At 36.0% G+C, this 22,611-nt stretch overlaps 1 protein-coding gene across 9 annotated transcripts in view; it reads right to left on the reverse strand.

Annotated features, from left to right (window-relative positions):
• Nucleotides 1-22,611, reverse strand: part of PKHD1 (PKHD1 ciliary IPT domain containing fibrocystin/polyductin) — a 490,229-nt gene that overhangs the window by 178,454 nt on the left and 289,164 nt on the right. For all 9 annotated transcript variants that reach the window (XR_007152423.1, XR_007152424.1, XM_047860172.1 and 6 more), the window contains one exon: nt 8,841-8,978. Coding sequence is in view for 7 of the 9 variants with exons in the window: in XM_047860172.1 (XP_047716128.1) it covers nt 8,841-8,978 (138 nt within the window). In the remaining 2 variants the exon portion in view is untranslated. The remainder of the gene's footprint in view (nt 1-8,840; nt 8,979-22,611) is intronic.

A 22,611-nucleotide genomic window follows, 5' to 3' on the forward strand; every position in this document is an offset into this window, starting at 1 on the left:
CATTGACGCAGATCTCCCAACCTGAAATGTGGCATGGGTTCTAAAAAACTCACCTGACATCAAAATTGCTACTAGGTTCTAGTGACTTTTTTACACTCAGTATTTCTATAATTAATTATTCTTTTTTATTTCCAGTGCCCTAGTTGATTCCTTTACAAGGTCTCTCCTGAAACATCTTACTATCTTCTCACATTTTACTGTGACCCTTCCAATATACTGCCTCATTCCCACCTTCCACTGCCAGGGGTGATCTTTCTAAGACCAAATCCAATTATGTCACTTCCTTACCTAAAACTATTCAGGGACTACCCTCCTCACAGCCTTCATGATAAAATCCAAACTCCTTAATATAATGTATAAGGCCAAAAAGCTTCACTGGCTACCACCATTCTATAAAACCTACAATGCAGACATACATATTCCCTATACTTTCCTGAAGGTATAATTCATTTCCACAAAGATGTGCCTTTTGAGATCTCTTCCTTGATCTTTAAGCCCCTCCAGGTTGGAAGATGGGACTCTTCCAATTATGTTTTTACTTGTCTGTCTCCACTATGATATGGAGACATTTCTTGCAAGCTAGGGCTCATGACTGATATTTCTGTACATCCAACTTCTCCCATAGTACTTGGCAAACAATAGGCAATGAGCAAACACATGACAAATTAAAGAATGGACACAAAAATGAAATACTTTAAGCTTATCTCAAGTGTTGTATCAGATTAATGAGATAATCACTACACAAAGAATGAAACTGAGTTTGGCATTTGTGATGCAACTATAACCCTCTAAGCAAGGCTTTGATATTAAACTTTCCTTCTAATTCTATAGCATTCTATCTTTCTACTCTACTAAAAGTCAGTTGATACCTTCTGCCAGCACTAGTTGACTTAAAAGGACCACCAAGAAATATAATTCCACAATGTTAGGACTTGGATCAAATGGCATCAGACAGCAGACATACTTTGGCAGTGCTCTGTGCCAATGTCCACATCTATTAAGTTTGTTTACTAACCAGTCTTATTATCTATTTCATGTTGGGATTTCTTTAGGGTGTGGTAGAATTAGACAGATGGGTTGAAAGTCTTCCTTCAGGCATAATACATATAAAATTGGGCAGATGGGTTCTAGTAATCAACCTTTAGGCCTGCAACACATGGACAAAGCAGGAAGAAAAATAATACACCACTGCCTACTAATAGGTAAAAATATAGTGGGGAATAGACAAATTTTAAAATAAAATTTGAAATGTATAAATCAAAACTGGAAAGTTTCCATGTTACTTCCCTTCAAAAGTATAAATTTTCAGGTAACAAGCTTTTATTATAGTAGTAATTGAACTGAGAAACCTAAAAATAATTTACAAAAAAAAAAGACCAATCTTAGCAATAGCTGTCCAACTGAAATACATTTTCTAGTCAGAAGAACAAGGCTCAGTTTTATTAAGTATTTCTATCTGTGAGCTGGATGAAGATTTTATAAAACATTAAATAAATGAGCAAACAAGCTTAATCTGAGAGAAAAAGATCAGAATTTAAAAGGATTTCCCCATTGTGGAAAAATGGATTGAAATGATAAAAAGGTAAGTTAAAAAGTGTTACATTTAGATCCCCCTAGAACTGAAGGGAAAACAAAATAATCCTTACACAAGTGTACAATGTAGAGATATGTATTAGAGGCAGGACACAAAAGAGTAGGAATTTGGGGGGCCTGGGTGGCTCAGTTGGTTGAGCTTCCAACTCTTGATTTCAGCTCAGGTCATGATCCCAGGGTTGTGGGATCAAGCACCGTGCTGGGCTCTATGCTGCACATGGAGCCTGCTTGATATTCTCTCTCCCCATCTTTCTTTGCCCTTCCCCTGCTTGTGCACATTCTTGCTCAAATAAATAAATAAATAAATAAATAAATAAATAAATAGTAAGAATTACAGTTTACAATATAGTTGGCAGGACCAACTGCATAAAGGGCTGGACAGAGAAGGTAGTTCAATGTTTGGAAATATTAATAAAAAGATGGTATCTATTATGGTAGCTAGAAGCTAATTGTGCTGGAGAGCTTCTGTTGATGCCTCCATTTTCAAAGTCTGCCTTTCTTTCCTCTGCTCAGTGCCCCCAGGATACTGTTGACCTGCAGGTACTACATTGAGCTCTCCTTTACTCTGAGCTCCGGTTGGCTTTAGTCAAATGAAGCACAAGCAGGAGGTGAGGAAACAAAGAAAGTGAGATCAAGGTTTTTTTTATATCTATTAGCTGTTCCTTGTACTGAGTTATTTAGTCCCAGACACAAAAGGTCATGGTACTTTCTGCCAGTTATCTCCATACATCCTCTGCCATCTCTAATTCCAGCAAGGACTTCTTTTTCTCACTCCTTTAGGGCAAAGGGTAGTAAGGATGCTCTGCTGTTACTAGCCATGGGGAATTCCCCATGCCATTTGGATTTTTGTGACTCTCTCCTTCATTAACATTTCCTCAAATAAGTCCAATTCAGTATGACATCTATTTTCTGCGAGCACCCTGACAGATAAACTGAAACATCAAATACTTATTACATGCCAAGCACATAGAAGAAACTGTTATGTTTAATGGTTTTAACATTCCTCCAAGGAAGTTTCCATTTTGCCATGTACTTTACTGCTGAATAAATGGATGTGTCCAGAGGGTAATTTGCTTAAGGTCAAACAGCAAGTAGGTAACCAACATGGATTTGATCCCAAGCCATTTGACTTAGAGCCCATGCTGGTCACTGCTATACTCATTTGACTCTGTCAGGGTCCACCCAGGAAAAATTCTTTCCCTCTGGCTTCATACTCTCATAGGAATTGAACAAAGTAGTGTTTAAAGGCAATGTCAGGGAGTGGGGGATCTCATAACTCTGAGATATGTGAACAGAGTACAAATTTGTAAAATCTTTCTGAAAAGCAGTTTGACAACATGTATCGAGGACTTTAAAACATAGACTAATCTGAACGAGAAGAACTCCAAAGACAGCCATAAAACAAGTAACAAAATGACAATAAGTTAATACCTATCAATAATTATTGTGAATACAAATGGACACTCCAATCATACAGTCTGGTCAAAAGACATGGAGTGACAGATGGATAAAAGGCAAGACCCATGTATATGCTACCTACAAAAGACTCATTTCAGACTTAAAGATACATGCAGATTCAAAGGGACAGAAAAACATTTATTATGCAAATGGAGGTGAAAAAAAAGCCAGAGTAGTAATATTTATATCCGACAAAATAGCTTTAAAACAAAGACTATACCAAGAGACAAAGGACACTACATAATCATAGAGGGAATAATCCAACAAGATATAACAATTGTAAATATTTATGCACCCAGCATGAGAGCAACCAAATACATAAAGCACCCATTAACAAATATAAAAGAAGTAACCAGTAATAATACAATAATCGTAAGGGACTTTAACACACCATTTCCATCAATGGATTGATCACCCAAACAGAAAATCAGCAAGGAAACGGTGGATTTGAATGACACATTAAACCAAATGGATCTAATAGATATATTTAGAACATTCCATCCTAAATCAACATAATATACACATTCTTTTTAAGTGCACATGGAATATTCTCCAGAACATATCACATGTTAGGCCACAAATCAAGTTTCAACAAATTCAAAATGATTGAAGTCATACCATGCATCTTTTCCAAACACAATGCAATGAAACTAGAAATCTACCACAGGAAAAAAAATGTGGAAAAAGCACAAATACATGAATATTAAATAACATTCTACTAAACAATGAGTGGGCAAATCAAGAAATTAAAAAGAAAATCAAATAATATATGGAGACAAATGAAAATGAAAACACAATGGTCCAAATATTTGGGATGCAACAAATGCTATTCTAAGAGGAAAGTTTATAGCAATACAGGCCTACCTCAAGAAATAAGAATCTCAAATAAACAACCTAAACTTATATCTAAAAGGAACTTAAAAGAAGAACAAATAAAACCCCATATTAGTAGAAGACAAGAAATTATAAAGATTAGAGCAGAAATAAACTAAAATGAAACTAAACAAAAGAACAAATCAATGAAAATAGAAACTGATTTTTTTAAAAGATCAGCAAAATTGATAAACCTTTAACCACACTCCTCAAAACAAAAGAGAGAAAACACAAATAAATGAAATAAGAAATGAAAGAGGAGAAATAACAACCATATCACAGATACACAAAGTATAATAAGAGATTATGAAACATGATATGCCAACAAATTGGACACACTAGAAAAAATGTATCCATTTCTAGAAATGTATAACCTCCCAAAAACAAATTAGAAAGAAATAGAAAATTTAAACAGATCAATTACCAGGAATGAAATTGAATCAATTATCAAAAAAATTCTAACAAAAAAAAGTTCAGAAGCAGATGGTTTCACAGGTAAATTCCAGCAAACATGTAAAAAAGAGTTAATACCTCTTCTCAAACAATTCCAAAAATAAAAAAAATAGAATAGAAAAGCTTCCAAATTCATTCTATGAGGACAGCAGTACCCTGATACCAAGTATGACAGAAAAAGAGAACGATAGGCCACCATCTCTGATGAACACAGATGTAACAATCCTCAACAAAAGATTAGCAAACTAAATCCAACAATACGTTAAAAAATATCATTAACCATAATCAAGGGGGATTTATTCCTGGGATACAAGAATGGCTCAATATTCACAAACCAATCATTATGATACATCATATCAACAAGGGAATGGATAAACATCATATGATCATTTCAATAGATGCAAAAAAAGCATCTGACAAAGCATAACATCCATTCATGATAAAAAACCATCAACAAAGTAGGTTTAGAGGGAACATATGTCAAGATAATACAGGTCCTATATGAAAAAAACTACAAGTAGTATCATATTCAATGGTAAATACTGAGAGCTTTCCCCTATGGTCAGGAACAATACAGGGATGTCTACTCTCACCACTTTTGTTAAACACAGTACTAAAAGTCCTAGCCACAGCAATGAGACAACAAAGAGAAAGAAAAAGGCAGCCAAATTGGTAGGGAAGAAGTAAAACTTTTACTATTTGCATATGTCTTCATACTATATATAGAAAACCCTAATGACTCTACCAAAAAACTACTAGAGCTGATAAATAATTTCAGTAACATCAAAGGATACAAAATCAATATACAGAAATCCATTGTATGTCTATACACTAATAATGAAGTAAGAGAAAGAGAGATTAAGAAAACAATCCCATTGAGGCGCCTGGGTGGTTTAGTCAGTTGACTTCCTCTCAGGTCATGATCTTGCATTTTGGGAGTTAGAGCCCTGCTGTCAGTGCAGAGCCTGCTTCGGATCTTCCATTCCCCTCTCTCTTTGCACTTCCCCCCTGCTCATGCTCTCTCTCTCTCTCAAAACTAAATAAACATTTTTAAAAAAGGAGAAAGAAAACAATCCTCTTTACATTTGCATCAAAAATAATAAAATATCTAAGAATAAACTTAATTAAGGAAGTGAAAGACCTGTAGTCTGAAAACTATAAAATACTGATGAAAGAAAGTGAAGACAACACAAACAAGTGGAAAGATATTCCATGCTCATGGAATGGGAAAACAAATATTCTTGAAAGGTCCATTTAACCCAAAGCAATCTATACATTTAATTCAATCCTTATCAAAAATACCAATAGCATTTTTCATAGAACTAGAACAAATAATCTTAAACTTTGTATGGAACCACAAAAGACCCTGAATAGCCAAAGTAATCTTCAAAAAGAACAAAACGGGAGGTATCACAATCCCACATTTCAAGTTACACTATAAAACTGTAGTGATCAAAACGGTATGGTACTAGCACAAAAAGAGACACACAGATCAGTGGAGCAGAATAGAGAACCCAGAAATAAACCCACAATTATATGGTCAATTTATCTTTGACAAAGAAGGCAAGATTATGCAATGGGAAAAAGAAAATCTCTTCAACAAATGGTGTTGGGAAAATGAGACAACTCCATGCAAAAGAATGAAACTAGACCACTTTTTTATACTATACACAAAAATAAACTCAACATGGATTAAGGACCTAAACGTGAGACCTGAAACCATAAAAATCCTAAAATAGAGCACAGTAATTTCTCTGACATTGGCTACAGCAACATTTTTCTAGATATGTCTCCTGTGGCAAGAGAAACAAAAGCTAAGAGAAACAAAACTAAACTACTGGGACTACACCAAAATAAAAAGCTTCTGGGCCACAAAGGAAACAATCACTCAAACTAAAAGCCAACTAAATGGGAGGAATTATTTGCCAATGACATATCTGATAAAGAGTTAGTATCCAAAATCTATAAAGAACTTATAAAACTCAATTCCCCCCAAAATGAATAATCCAATTAGCAAATGGACAGAAGACACGAATAGATACTCTTCCAAAAAAGACCAACAGATTCTTAATTATAGAGAACAAACTGATAGCTCCCAGAGCACAGGTGGGTGGGGAGATGGGAAAATAAGTGAAGGGGATTAACACATATCATGATGATCACTGAGTAGTATATAGAGTTGTTGAATAACAAAAATCACTGTATCATACACCTGAAATTAATATAACACTGTATGTTAAGTATACTGGAATTAAAATTTTTAAAAATGTTTCGGAACTAGAAAAAGTAATTGTTGCACATCACTGTGCATGTAGCAAATGCTCCTGAGTTTAACTTGAGTAAAGTTATGTGAATTTTACCACAATTCAAATAAAAACATGCACTTATCCTTAGGCCCATTAATTCTACTTACAAATGTCTATCCTAAGGAAATAATCAGAGATATGAATAATGATTTGAATTCTAAATTGTTCATTGCATAGTAAGGTACTTGGACAAAAAGAAATCTGAATAACCTTGATATTAACAATAGGAAAATGGTTAACTAAATTATTATACATGCATGTATACATACTCACATAGATATGGAATATTAACATTATTAAAACCATGTCCTGGAAAAAGAATGTGCTGAGGAAATTCTCACATTGTTAACACAGAATCCAAAAGATTATCATATTGTATACTCTATGTTTTAAAGCGTGTATGTGTATGTGTGTATATGCATGTGCCAGAAAAAAAATGATTTAAAGACAAGACTACAAAATATAACTGTGGTTTTCTTTACATTTGGGAATATGAATGATTACTTCATATCTGTTATGTAACTTCTATTTGCTTTTCTCCATTTTCCAGTTTTGTATTGGAAAAATAAAAATTATTTTAAAGTATCAATAACTATGATTAAAAAGATATCACAATAATATAACTATGTAATCATAATAATAACAATGATTACAATAACTATGATTTAACTGTGGTTAAAATATTAGGAACTGCAAAATCTAAAAAAGAGAATATTCAAGAAAATGTGAATGAAGGACTATCAAGGGAAGGGAATTTGAAACTCATCCTGTACAGATCAGATCAAAGAACCTGAACCAACAGATATTAGAGAAAGACAGACTGACTTAATAGAAGGACAGGAATTTAAATAGAATTTAAAAATGAGAACAGGTTATCTTAAAATGTTTTGATTTTTCTGTCGTTGGAAGTATTTGAGAAATGGCTTGACCATAATTTTTGAGGAATCTTCACAGTGATTTAAACTCTAGACAGGTGGTTAGACCTAGAAATCTCTTTCACCAGAGATTCTAACATTTGGATGCTACCTAATAGAAATATCTAAGTATTTCCATTCCTCACCATCAGTAACTTACTTCTTTGGGGTAAGGTATTACTGTTCCTGGGAATTCTCTTTTAACTCCTTTGGGGGTGGGGGTGGGAGGGGCAAAGCAGATTGCCTTACTGAGTTCAAAAGTAGTTCCTTTGGGGTCAGAGTACATGTTTTTTTTTTTTTTTCTATCATTGTATACTTAATTCTTACAACAGTTCCAAGTATACAGTTCACCTATATGAACTCAGACTTTTTATTTGCATAAGCCAATGCACCAGACCTGACTAATACACTAACCTCCAGATCTACACCAACCGCTTGTCCCTTGGCCTCAGCAACATGCTTCATTTCTTACCCAGGGTAGCCCCATCTCCTGGCATCTACTGAGCCTCTGGCCCCTCCACTAGATTCCCAGAGAGCCATGAAACATAACAAAGAAAGACCAAGTTCATGGGTTTGGGGTGAACAAAGTGAACTTCCACCCTTCTCCCCAGCTGCTCCCCTTATTGTCCCAGGATGTGGTGACTCTATAAGGCTTCTCTCAAGGCACCTCACATAGCCAAGCAAATAGCCCTGTTTCCTTAAGCAGCTGTGACCATCTTGTGCTTGCTTTCCCTCTTTTTTCTTTCACTTCCCTTTTGTCACTTCACTGTGATTATTTGCCCCAGTAAAGCATTAGCACATATTTTGCTTTAAGGTCTGTATTCCCAAGGATCCACACTAAGATAACAATTGAAATTTTACTGTGAGTTAGTTAACCAAAAAATAAATCCTTCTGAAAGCATGAGCCACAGGTAAACTCTCATACAAAGGACCAAAGGGAAGAATTGATCTGTGGCCTGGAGAAGGACAAGAGGCCTGCCATGTGCAGCAGCTGGAGGTCCCTAGGGCCAGAAACATGGCCTGATGACAGTGGGTGGACATCCAAGAATGACCGACCAATCAGTCACTTCTGTCTGTGTTGTCTAAAGCTTGCAGAGGAAAAGTTTTACTAGTAAACTTGCCCCTTGCCTTAGCCTCCCCAAACTCTATTAAGCAACCTGCTAGATGATACCATCATTTCCCAAGGCCCTTCTCACAGAGTTTAATTCCCATTATGCTCCCAATCCTTGTGCCCTCTACTCACCAACTTTCAGCTCCCCGCCTACAATGACCATGCATGCCACACTCAGAACATTGCTTCTGTCCACAGGGAATTCTAAAGTCCCCATCACATAGAGGCCTTTGAGGAATGGAAGATTCATATCCACAAGGACAGTCCTGTCTGAGGAAGAAAAAGAAATTGCTCAGACGCATAAGCAATACAAGAATTGCCTTCTCTCCTCTAGTGATTTACCCTGAGATTCTCTAGGCAATTTAGGAGCTGCTTATGTTGCTACCAATGCCAGGCCGGGTGCAGCAACTAGAACAAGTAGTTTTCAAAGGACTAGGCCTTAATAAAGAGACAGGAGTTTAAAAAAATGCATGATTAATAAATCCTTCCATTGGCTAAAAAAACAAGTGTTATGGCCAAAAGGCAGTGTTTATGCCTCAAACAGCTCCCCAGGCCTACTTTAGTGCACATGTATAGGAAAGTTCCCTATCCTTTGGCCCTTCCCTTCACTTTGACTGTAATTTCAGGGAGGCAGAGAAGCAGAGATATGACCTTGGCTTCTGAAGTCAGATGATTTGGATGTGAATCCCAGAACTGCTACTTATTAACTGTATGAACCAACACATTTACCTTTCTGTGCCTCAGTTATCTAATCTGTGAAATGGGAATAATAAAAATGCCTGCTTCATTCACAGGGTTCTTGTGAGGGTGAAATGAGTTCACAAATCTAAAGTGCTTATACAGTACTAGTAAGTAATTCTCAATCTCCTAATTCCTACCATGTAAAGCAAAGGTCTAGTGTGTGCTCAAGAAATGCTGGATATTTTCATTACTGGTACTGTTGTCAATTAACCTGGCATGCTTGTAGAGCTCCTCTGACAACACAAAACCATTGTTCTTCATCGCCCATTTCATAAAGTTTCCATACAACTTCATAAAAAAAAGAATCAAAGATTTTTGTCTGAAAGTAATAATAAGGCAATACATGAATAAAAATTCTTATTTAAAACAGAAAATATTTTGTGTATGCCAAAGTATTAAGTGTTACTTTCTGAGGCTTAGTAGTAATTCAACACAAATTAAAGATCTCAAATAAATGTTTCTGCTTAAATTTCAAGTACCATAATCAGTGACACATGTAAAGGTTTTAAGGAATTTTGCTAACATAATTTCATGTCTCATTCCAGGAAACAATGTACCCTGCTGTTCTAAAGGACCTGCCCTCCACCAAAGTAATTTCTCATAGGGTGTCTTTTCTAGTCCCTACTTCGCTAGTTATAAGACTGCCACACCTTCCTGTGTCAGAGACTCTAGGGTTGTAAGCCAAACAATTTCTCTTTTCCTACGGGGTTCACAGCTAGACTATCTTTTCTAGCCTCCTCTGCATATGGTGAAGCCCATATGACTGAGCTATAGTCAATAAAATATAGGAAGGATTGAAATGTGACCTCTCCAGGCCTGGTTCATAAACTCTCCAGTAGGCACTTTCTCCTTTCCCTTGTCTCTTGGTCGGACAGTAGAACAATGGTTCTCAAGGTATGGCTGTGGTCCAACAGCCACCACCTACTCACCCATTCAAAATCAACCCAAGTTTTAGCTCTGCTAGTAAGATATTCCCAGTCTCCTCACTGGATCCACCGCTCCTGCCATGGAAATCTGTCTCTGGTTTGCTATCCCATGATACCCTATACATTCTAATATCAGAACACTAAAACATACTATAATTACATCCATAATTAGTGTGTGTAAGGAGATGATTGTCACTGGGCTGGTCCTTAGTGTAATTATGCCTTTCTCACCCACTGTAACTTTCTTATGGGAATCCATTTTTAACAACCCTTGTGCTTATTGTGAATTCAGAGATAAAGTTGTTGGGTGGCTCAGTCAATTAAGCATCAGACTTTTGATTTTGGCTCAGGTCATGATCTCATGGTCTTGAACTCAAGCCGCATGTCGGGCTCTACATCAAGTGTGGAGCCTGCTTAAGATTCTTTCTCCCTCTCCTTTTACCCCTCCCCTGCCTGTGCTTTCTCTCTCAAATAAATAAATAAATAAATAAATAAATAAATAAATAAATAAATAACAAAAAAAAGATACAGTTGCTAAATAAAGATTTCCCAGATCTGCGGAGTTTAGGTCCCTACACAACTTAAACTCAAGAGTACATTGGTAACAGATACAAATGAACCATCAGGCTAAGACGAAAATAAATAAATATTCCAATTTCATCTCTGGTGCTTTAAAAACATTCAAACAGGGGCACCTGGGTGGCTCAATCGGTTAAGCGTCCGACTTCGGCTTAGGTCATGATCTCACAGTCTGTGAGTTCGAGCCCCGCGTCGGGCTCTGTGCTGACAGCTCAGAGCCTGGAGCCTGTTTCAGATTCTGTGTCTCCCTCTCTCTCTGCCCCTCCCCTATTCATGCTCTGTCTCTCTCTGTCTCAAAAATAAATAAACGTTAAAAAAAAATTTTTTTTTAAACATTCAAACAAAAGAGTGAATTATCCAGAGAACGTTCTAGGTTTAACACACATTTTGGAAGTTCATGAGTTTAATATGACTTCAAAATTAAGATGCAAATTATTTCACGCAAGCACCTTTAAAAATTAAAAAAGTTCTATGCCAATAATCCCTATCTATTCCAACCTATGGCCCAAACTACCAACAGTTGTCTGCCAAGCCTGATTTTAAAAATGATTAAATTGCTTCAATAAATGTTTTATCTCATCTACAGAGTACTCACACGCACAAAAGCATGATATTAGACTTCGTTTTAACATACTTATCAGTTAAAATAGGACAATTTCCGTCCTTTTGGTCTTTATCACATACTCCTCTTAGAAGAAATTTCTCCTTTTGATTGCCCTATCCATTCCAAATATACCAACAAATTTCACACAAATCGCAGGTAGCTTAACTATTCCAAGCTCCATGAGAACAGAGACCACAGCTGCAATTCTCACATTTACTTGCTCAGGACCTTGAACAGTAGATACTCAAAAATAACGCCAAAGAACATACACATACCCCGCATGTAAAATCTAATAGCTATACAAGAGGAAGTATAGGATGAAGACAAGAGTAGAAACATTGCTCTTATTTTACTTTGAAATTGCCTGGATCTGTCTAGTCACCTTTTCTTCTTTCTTTTCCTCCCGCGTGATGTGTCAAATCTTGTTGAGTGGTAGGAATTCAAAGATGAGGAAGACATGTTTCCCATCATCAGATGAGGACAGATAAACAAATAAGTACAATGCGATATACTTGAAATGATAATATAATTGACCTTTGAGCAATATAGGTTTGAACTGCATGGATCCACTGTATCTGATAAATACAATATGGTACTTTAAATGTCCATTATGTTCCTTCTGATTTCCTTAATAACATTGTCTTTTCTCTAGCTTACTTACTATTGTAAGACTACAATAGATATTATAAGTAACCTACAAAATATGTATTAATTGTTTCTGTAATTGGTAAATCTTCTGGTCAACAGTAGGCTATTAATAGTTACATTTGGGGGAGTTCAAAGTTATACACAGATTTTTGACTGCACAGAGTGGGGGATCAGCACCCTAACTCCCATGTTGTTCAAGGTCAACTGTATATTTTTTCATTAAATGGAGGTTGACCTCATCTTTACTCCCAACTACTTCAAAATAGAAATTCTATCAATGTGCTTAATAAAAAAAATTCTGTGAAGATGAAAGAAACAAATGCCCTATAAATATTTGTATCAAGGATATTTTGTACCATAATAACAGAGACTACAGCTATCCACACAAGAAACATAGGCAAAAGAATCCATTCCAAACTAGTCTCCAGAGCAGATCAGCTACACGTCCAAACTGACCAACCCTGAGCTACAATGACAGCTTCTAGTGAATTTCTATCTTTCCCAGGTGTGGAAAGTTAGGATCAATATGCCACTTTCTTTAAGTAGCTTCATTTCCATGAAATTATTCAAAACATTTCAGAAAAAAAATCACTCAGTAACATTTATACAAACCACTTAAAAACATGAATGATAGACCACCTCTAAATTAACTGTGGCCTGATGCTTTTCATCTTGCCTTGCTTTGACCAAGGCTTTTCCATCCTGCTCTGTCAGTGACCAATCTATCCTACTTGAGAGAATGAACATGGGCATATGGAGGGAACCATCTGGAATTTCTGTTGCTCGATGGGAGGCTGATGGGGGAACAGATCTGGAAAGAGACTCCAAAAAGAATTAACGAGTACCAGATGTAATTAAATACTGCTTTTTCCCCCCAAAGGAGTTTGGGACCAGCCTTGGGGTGGTGCCTCTTGGTTCCAAATTACACCCCCTTTCCACTTGTTCATCTATCAAACACTAAACATCCCACCATCTTTATTTTGGCATCTTGTGCCAAGCAGTATTTTGTTTGTTTGTTTGTTTTCTCCCCTTAAAGAGTTGTATTTTGACAATTATAAGGGCAAAGCTTTAGAAATAATATCTGGAAATTTAACGCTATGAAAGAATCACCTGAAATTCCCCATATACCAAATGCAACAACAACAAAGATGCTTTAGTCTTCTGTACATGCACTAGCTACCCTTATGACCAGAAAGCCTGAGCCAAACCAAAAACCAGATGCCTCTGGACAGAGGGCTAGGGATTTTTTTGTATCAGGACTAATCTGGTTACAAAGCATTCCATGTCATTTTAACACTAGATTTAAACTCATTTTTTTTTTTTTTTTGCAGCAAAGTGAGAGAATCAAGGTCACTATTGTGTAGCATTCCAAGGGTCTGACACTTGTCTAAATCCTGCAGAAATGAGATCAAGGGCGAAGGGCACAGATCCTGGGAATAATGATGGGGTCACATTAACAAGCATAATTTAGGGCAGGCAGACCCACTACTTGTATGGTACTCACTGTATCGGGCCCCATAACTTAGGTGCTGAAGACAGTTTCCATTACAACCCTGCTATTGTCAAAAACACAGCCTACAACCAACTTTGGACACAGCTCAGACTTCTGAGGGAGAATGATAGCATGCAAGGGCAGAGCAGGACATACAAGGATTATTTGTGGGCTTGTTATGTTCCTGTACCTTCCATAATCAACAAGTACACATAATCGTTTTTACATTCAGCCTTAGCCAAAATATCTCCCATAAATATATGAACTGATGGAAAAGTTACCTGCTAATTCCATTTAAAACAGTGATTTGTGGTGGTTTTTTTCCTCTGATTGCTTAGCTTTTGGTGAATCTAACGGTTTATCCAATATTCTGTCTATACAATTTGTGAGAATGACTGGTACGTCCAAAGAAGTACTCCAAAAAGAGTGGAAATTCTCATACATAAATGTTTCACAGAGATGAAAGGTTAACATGATTGAAAATTAGTGTCAAGCAGAATAATATGCAGAGATGATGGTATTCATTTATCAATAACTCATTCCCTTTTAGAAAAAACAGAACAAAGAATGCTAGAAGGGAAAGTTGCATTCGTTCTATAACTAAATTCTTTTCAAAGAGCTGCTCACTTTATACCCTGCCTTTTTTTAAAATCAAATCCACACAGGTGGTTTCTTTATTCTACTCTTACCTATCTTTTTTTTTCAAACTGGTCTTAAAAATAGGCAGAAGAGGCAGTTTTCAAAGTGCCCAGAGGCACATGATTCAAGACTGAAAGCCAACTTCCCTAACTCCTTGAAGAAAAACCATCTGCCTGCCTGTGTGTGGGGGAGAAGGAGGGAGGTTGGAGGAAGAGCTGCTTTAACTTTGGAAAATAAATACTCATCCCACTCCCCACTCTCTCTGTGTCTTTCTCAATCACATACAGACATGCATGACTCTCATAGTAGAATCAACATTTTAAATTATGATATTTTAATTGATCAATAAAATGTTTAACATACAATGTTTATCTCTTCCTCTAGTCTATACCATCTGTTCTTCAAAAATATTTGAATCTATTTAATAGGAAGGTCTTTAAGCAAAACTACCAACTGTATCAGATCAATCCTCTGAATCCCAAATTCTGAAAGGAAAGTACCAGAAGGTGCTGCTGTTTTCATAAAAATAGAAAAGAATCTGTGCTTTCTCTCATTCCAGGCTTTGTTTTATCTCTTAAATCTTGAGATGGTGTTGTGCTGCTGTTCTCTCCATTAGACCTCAAAGAATTCAGAATGACCCAATTTGTGTTGCCATTTTAAAAAACCAACTTGGATATTAAAAAATAATATATAATAATGATATATATATAATTATATATATGATATCATGATATATATAATGATATATAATCAACATAAAAAAAGCTGTACATATTTAATGTATACAACTTAATGAGTTTGGAGATAAGTATATATCTATAACCATCATTATAAGTTCTATCCATCTTTTTCAAAAGTTACCTCCCACCCTTTTTATTATATTAGTACTATTACTATTATTATTATTTTGTGATAATAACACTTAGCCTAAGATCTAGCCTTTCAGCAAATTTTTAAGTATATAACAGTATTATTTCCTATGGCCACTCTGCTGTACAGAAGATCTCTAAGATCTATTCATATTGCATAACTGAACTTCATATTCTTTGTCTACTACCTCGCCATATCCTCCTCCTCCTAGTCCCTAGCAACCAGTCGATAAAAAAGATGGCTGAGGGGTGTCTGGGTGGCTCAGTCGGTTAAGCCTCCGACTTCACCTCAGGTCATGGTCTCAAGGTTCAGGGGTTTGAGCCTCACATCAGACTCTGTGCTGACAGCTCAGAGCCTGGAACCTGCTTCAGATTCAGTGTCTCTCTCTCTCTGCCACTCCCCTGCTTGCACTGTCTTTCTCTCTCTCTCTCTCTCTCTCTCTCTCTCTCTCTCTCAAAAATAAAATAAACATTGAAAAACAATTTAAAAAATACGGCTGAGTGACTGGGATCTCATATGTGGAGTTTAAGAAACAAGACAAATGATCATAGGGGGGAAAAGAGAAAGGAAAACCAAGAAACAGACTCTTAACTATAGTGAACAAACTAGTGGTTCCTAGAGGGGAGATGGGTAGGTGAATGTGTGAAATAGGTGATGGGGTTGAAGTAGTACACTTGTTGTAATAACCACCAGCTGTTGAATGGAATTGTTGAATCACTAAATTGTACACCTGAAAAAAATATGACACTGTACGTCAACTAACTGGAATTTAAATTAAAAAAATTTAAATCAAAAAATTAAATGGGCAAAGGAACTGAATAAACGTTTATTTAAAGAAGACATACAGGGGCACCTGGGTGGCTCAGTCGGTTAAGCGGCTGACTTTGGCTCAGGTCGTGATCTCGGGGTCCGTGAGTTCGAGCCCCGCATCGGGCTCTGTGCTGACAGCTCGGAGCCGGAGCCTGTTTCAGATTCTGTGTCTCCCTCTCTCTGACCCTCCCCCGTTCATGCTCTGTCTCTCTCTGTCTCAAAAATAAATAAACGTTAAAAAAAATTTTAAAAAAAAAAGAAGACATACAAATAAACAACAATTTATATAAAAGGGTGCTCAATATCACTAATCATCAGGGAAATACAATCAGAACCACCAGAGATATCATCTCATATCTATTAGTAGAACTTTCATTAGGAAGAAAGAAAGAAAGAAAGAAAGAAAGAAAGAAAGAAAGAACGAAAGAAAAAAAGAAAACAAAAGATAACAAGTATTGATAAGGAATTAAAAGGGTACTCTGGTACACTGTTGGTGGGAACAGAAATCGGTGCAGCCACTGTGGAAAACAGAAAGGAGGTTCCTCAAAGAATTAAAAATAGAGCTACCCTAAGATCCAGGAATCCCACTTCTGTGTATAACCCAAAGGGAATGAATGACAACAGGATCTCAGGGAACTATCTGAATTCCCATGTTCCTTGGTGTTGCCATTGGAGACAAGGTCCATGGTGCTCTGATGGCTTGGATGTCTTGAGTACCAAAAAGAAAACCTAGACCTTGTAATCCCCAGAAGATCTAAAAGTGAAAAGTATACATTTTGTTAAATATGAGGTCAGATGTTAAAATACAGTTTGGCTTTATCCACATAATTTTATTACTCTATAGACCACTGATGAATCTGTACTAATCATGTTTAGGGACAAAATCCCTCTTCAATCCTTGTAGTGAAGGATATTTACATACGTGGAAAGACATGAACTAGTAGCTCTCAGGTGATGGAGTTATTACATTTTTTTTTGTTACACTTAATGTCAAAGCCAAAGGAGGCACAGAACTTGTCTCCTTAAGAAAAATAATGAGACAGACTTCTAGTTAACAAATATATTTTCACACTTTAACCCTGAAGAAAAAACAATATCTATAAAATAAATGATTCATTCCTGAAAGAAGCTGTTCAGGCTTAGGCCCATGTAGCAAACATTCTATTCAATGAATCTAATTCCCCCATCGAATATTTTCTTCTTTGAAAATTAATCCACTCTTTATGTCTCTGCTTGAACTGAGAGAAAGCAGTATGTCCAGAAAAGGGTGAGATTTTAATTTTTTTAAGCTATTTTTTTCCTCAGGCTTTCAATTGTTTCTTCTAACTGTAAAAAAAAAATCCTAAAACATTATCAAATTTCTTTTAAAAAGATGTTTGTATGTATTTGTTTTAAAAAATTATATCTATTATTTCATAAATATATAATTAATGTTTAAGAGCAAGCTTAGAATATAGTACCTGATTAATAAATATTGAGTAAATAAACTCTATTCTATATTTTAATATGTTGTATCAAAACATCATTTTTGGACAAACTAGCCTATATTTTATTTCCTAAATTCATAAAGTACTTATATATAAATACAAAAATTACTTCTGTAGAGATATAGTGAAAGTTCTCAATATTTCCATATTTTCCATGGTTACATTTTATGAAAATTCACAAATTTTTAAATAAACTACAACAAATTATTTTTATTTAATGCAAAGAGTTCTTGCTTGGGGGTTCCAAAATAAATTCATCTCCCCTTGAATTTAGATACTGTCCCAGAGACCATGATGTTTCCTAGAACTTTTATTCACAATTCTAAGTATTTCAACAATAACATCCAGATTTTACACTCTCTGCCAAAAATCCCAATGCTCTAAAGTGTCTCCATGCTGCCTGGCAAAGTTACTGAAATCCCCATTTTTAGAGTTAATCCTTTTTCATATCCAGGGTATCCAGAAATCCCTAAGAGAAGAATGATATATAAAAGCAATATTATTGACCGAGAGATGTATTCATTCATCCATTCATTTCACTTAGCAAATATTATCAAGTTGTGCTGTCAGATACTGACACGTGCCTAAGAAACAAATACAAATAAAACAAGGCTCTCACTCCACAAAGAGGAGTGAATATTTTAATGAGATTGAGCAGGTGAGTTTTTGATGGAAGTAAGACATAGATCTGAATCTTTTTCAGTATTTCCTTCTGATACCCACCAAAATAATCATGGCAAGACTCAGGTAATGTTTCAAAGTAAGGAAGACTCTATCTGTTTCTCTCTTCCTTCTAGTTCCCATCCATTCCTGAGAACTCACTGCTCTCATCTGCTCATAGCTCTCCAATAACCAGAATCCCACTCATGTCCCATCTACCTACACTGCACACACTTCCAGGGTCTAAAGGATTCTATAGTTTCAGTCTCTTCTCAACTGTGCCCTCATTTTATCCAGGCTCCAGTCACTAGTACCTGACTAATGAAGAATTAGTGTAGGAAAAATATACTGGCCAATTCATCTGTGACTCTTTGCCCAAAAAGCAGTCTGGTACAATGGAATCCTCACCAGATTAGAATTCAGACAGACCAAAGTTGGAATTCCAAATAAGCCATTCCTTGAAAAAATTGCTTACCTTCTATGACTTTCCATTCCTCAAGTGCAAAATAAGATCAATACGTTATGGAGGTGACAGTAAGGATTAGGTGAAGTACCACATATACAAGTAGAACAGTGCTTGGCATATAACAAGCATAAAATTATTAGCTATCACCTGTTTTGTATATCCAATATATATTATTGAATATCTACTCTATACCTGTTGCTCTGCTGTTTGGTGAGCCAAAGAGGTACAATCCTTGCTCTTATGAAACTTAAAATATTTCTTAAATGTTTATTTATTTTGAGAGAAAGAGAGAGAGAGCATATGTGAGTTGGGGAGGGGTAGAAAGAGAGAGGGAAAAAGAGAATCCCAAAGAGGCTACATGCTCAGCAGAAAGCCCAACATGGGACTTGATCTCACAACCTTAGCCAAAATCAAGAGTCAGCTGCTTAACTGTTGAGCTACCCAGGCACCTCAAAACTTAAAATATTTTAGAGAAAATTGACATTTAACCATAATCACACAAATAAATACATGGCACAAACTGAGCTAAATGGTAAAAAGGAAAATGAATGATGTTATGGAGATATCACACTCTAGAGAAAGTAGTATACATGAAAAGCAAGAGACTGGAAACAGACCCATATGTTCCAAAGACCGAAAAGCAGCACCAGGGCCTGTAGAATCTTGAGGAGAGCAGTGAGGCGAGGGGCTGGAAAGGTAGTTGAGGAAGGAGATCAAGCAGGACTTTGGAGGCTATGTAACAAATTGGAGACTTTATCCTAGGAATAACATTAAGGCAGGAAAGGCTAGTAAGCAGGGAGATTACATAAGCAATTTGTGATTTAAAAAGAGTAGATGAGGTCAAGAGCCACAGAAAGGGAGTAAGAGGAATCCTAATGGTTTACCCAACATGTGATAATGCAATGATTAGGGTGGTGAAAGGAGAGATAAGAAAAGCAGACAGATTTGAAAAATAGCTTGGAATAGAATGTACAAGATTAGTTGAAGTGTCAAGAACAACTCAGAGCAATGGATAATGGAAAAGATGACAAATAGTGAAATAGGAAAAGCTGGAGGGGGAGCAAGCTGGCAGCTGGGAAGGTGAGCCTTGGGAATGGAAGAGGATATATACAGAGGATTCTCTCTGGGTTGTTCTAGTTTGAGATACCTGTAAGTCATCCCAGTGGAGATCTCAAGTTGAAAGTTGGACATACAGGTCTCATGCATGGAAAAAGCAAAAAGATTAACTGGCTTCTGATATTGTCTATAGGTTGATGACTATCAAATTTATGTTCTCAGGAATCACCAAGGGAGAAAAGACAGTATGAGGAGAAAATACTCAGTATGTGGAAGTCAATGAGGGCTCAAGGGAATTATTTTAATCATATAGATATATAAAAAGATGAATGTATGCTGCAAGAAAGTACAATGAAGGAGGGAAATCTGCAGATAGGAAAAGAAAAGAGACAACTGAGGTACCTGAAAAGCAAGACTGGTTTTTCAAGGCCAGACACAGAGAAGAGCAGGTGATGCTGACCTTTGAGAGAAGGTAAAGCACTTTCTCTGATAGAGAAAGGATAGAAGATAGGAGCACGTGCAATCTATATACATTCACCTCTTTTCAAGAGGAACCTGAGGGTTGGTACAAAGCATAAACATTAAATACACTGGAAAAATTGTGAAGTTAGGACACACCTTCAGCTTGCCTCTAAATCATATAATATAAACACCAGACTCTACCTGCCAACAAGCAGTCAGGGATGACCTCTAATTACAAAACCCCGTGTGAAATAAATCTATATATGGGGGCATTAGGCTTAGTATTTCCCTAAGAAATTATATTACCTTAACAACGTCTGAAGGGGATTCTTTTTAAAGTAACTGATGAAAATTAAATAAAGATGAAGGCTGTAGAAACACATGAAATTATTAATGTTATTAACATGTGTGTGTATATTTCCACATATCAAACCAAAAATATATTTGAACTAGGGGGTCTTTTTAGCCAATCTCAAAAAGAGATTGGTTCCATACTGCAATGTGGGTAAACCTTGAAAACGTTATACAAAGTGTAAAAAGTCACTGTTTAATTTCTTTTATATGAAATTCCAGATTAAGCAAATCTAAAGAGACAGAAAGTAAATTAGAGGTTGGTTGGGGCTGGGGGGGATAGAGGGATCAAGGAGTGATTGCTAAGGGGTATGGGGGTTTTTTGCTAGGTAATGAAAACATTCTAAAATTGATTACAGTGATGATTGCACAACTCTATATACTAAAAGCCATTGAATTGTACACTTTAAGTGGGTGAATTATATGGAATGTGAATTATGCTTCAATTAAGCTCTTAAAAATGAAGAGGTATTGGGGTGCCTGGGTGGCTCAGTCGGTTAAGCGGCCCACTTCGGCCCTGGTCATGATCTCACAGTCCGTGAGTTTGAGCCCCACGTCGGGCTCTGTGCTGACAGCTCAGAGCCTGGCGCCTGTTTCAGATTCTGTGCCTCCCTCTCTATGACCCTCCCCCGTTCATGCTTTGTCTCTCTCTGTCTCAAAAATAAATAAACGCTAAAAAAAAAAATGAAGAGGTATTTACTGCATTAATACGGAGAAATTCTCAAATTATATCTTTTAAAGCAAGGTGCAACACAGTTTATAATATACTATCATTTACGTAAAGGAAATGGTTAAAGAAAGATTTATCTATTTAAGTGTAATTTAAATTTTTTTTGTATATGCAGCACAGAATTTATCTAGAAGGATACCCAAAGACTTAGTAGTAATATTGTTTTCAGGAAATGAAGCTACATGGAAGACAGAGATGAAGGGAAATTTTCCAATGAGTATTTTTGTGTTTTGTTTTGAATTTTGAACAATGTGAACTCATTATTTTTAAACATTTTTAAAAATTGTAACTGAAATTAAAAATAAGTGTTATATTTTTTATTTACTACAGGCAAAATTGTAAGTGTGTGTGTGTGTGTGTGTGTGTGTGTGTGTGTGTGTGAGAGAGAGAGAGAGAGAGAGAGAGAGAGAGAGAAATTGAGAGTCTTTTCTTCTTATTGTCTTTGCCAGACTTATAATTTGTATCCTCGGCTAGCGATGCCTTGAGAAAGAGAGTTAACTGTCTGCTTTTTTTTTTTTTTTGACTTTCTATTTCTAGTGTCCCTTAGTTTACATTTTGGTATGTAGTGCTCCTTTTCCCATTTATCTGCATCTTTGCCATTTTTGCATTTGGATATTTGTGAAATGCTTCCTGCTGCTTAGTATCTGTGAATCCAGGAAGACTGACTCTGCCATTGGGATTGGGGTTTGGTCCAATGTCTTAATTTGTTCTGATTTCATATTTTGCTTAGTAAATTAATATTTAGGCAAAACCAAACTCCAGTACCTTGCATAGATTACACTGCCCTCTGGAAAGTTCTCCGTATTGTATTTTTACTCACTCTTAGTTCCTGGAGACAGCTTCATAAAACAACGATTCATGGGTAGGCAAACAAGGGATTGTAAACATAAAGATAAACAGAAAACTGTAAAAGAGGGATACTAATAATCAATGATCAATTTAATAATCCCAAGAATATCCAAAGACAAAAAATAGAGCAAATAGAAGGATCTAGTTTAAAAACATTTTCAGAGATATTTTAGAAATTATATCCATGAAAGCAAAAATAATGAGATGTAAGATATTTTAATTATCAATAAATTTTTAGCGAATTATAATTAACATACAATGTTATATCATCAAATTTTTAATCAGTGGATTGAGTAAATAGTAAAATGGACAGTGTTAGAAGTTTGAAATGTAAAATCAAGCTCATACATTTTCCCAAAAACAAAAAGAGTAAAAAGAAAATACCATAGGGAAGCTTATAAAACATAACAATATACCCTAAAGTCCTAATACCTATCTACTTAGGCATTTATTTTATTTTTTTTTCAACGTTTATTTATTTTTGGGACAGAGAGAGACAGAGCATGAACGGGGGAGGGGCAGAGAGAGAGGGA

Source organism: Prionailurus viverrinus, chromosome B2 (genome assembly GCF_022837055.1).
Source record: "Prionailurus viverrinus isolate Anna chromosome B2, UM_Priviv_1.0, whole genome shotgun sequence".
In the NCBI taxonomy this organism is placed as follows: domain Eukaryota; kingdom Metazoa; phylum Chordata; class Mammalia; order Carnivora; family Felidae; genus Prionailurus; species Prionailurus viverrinus.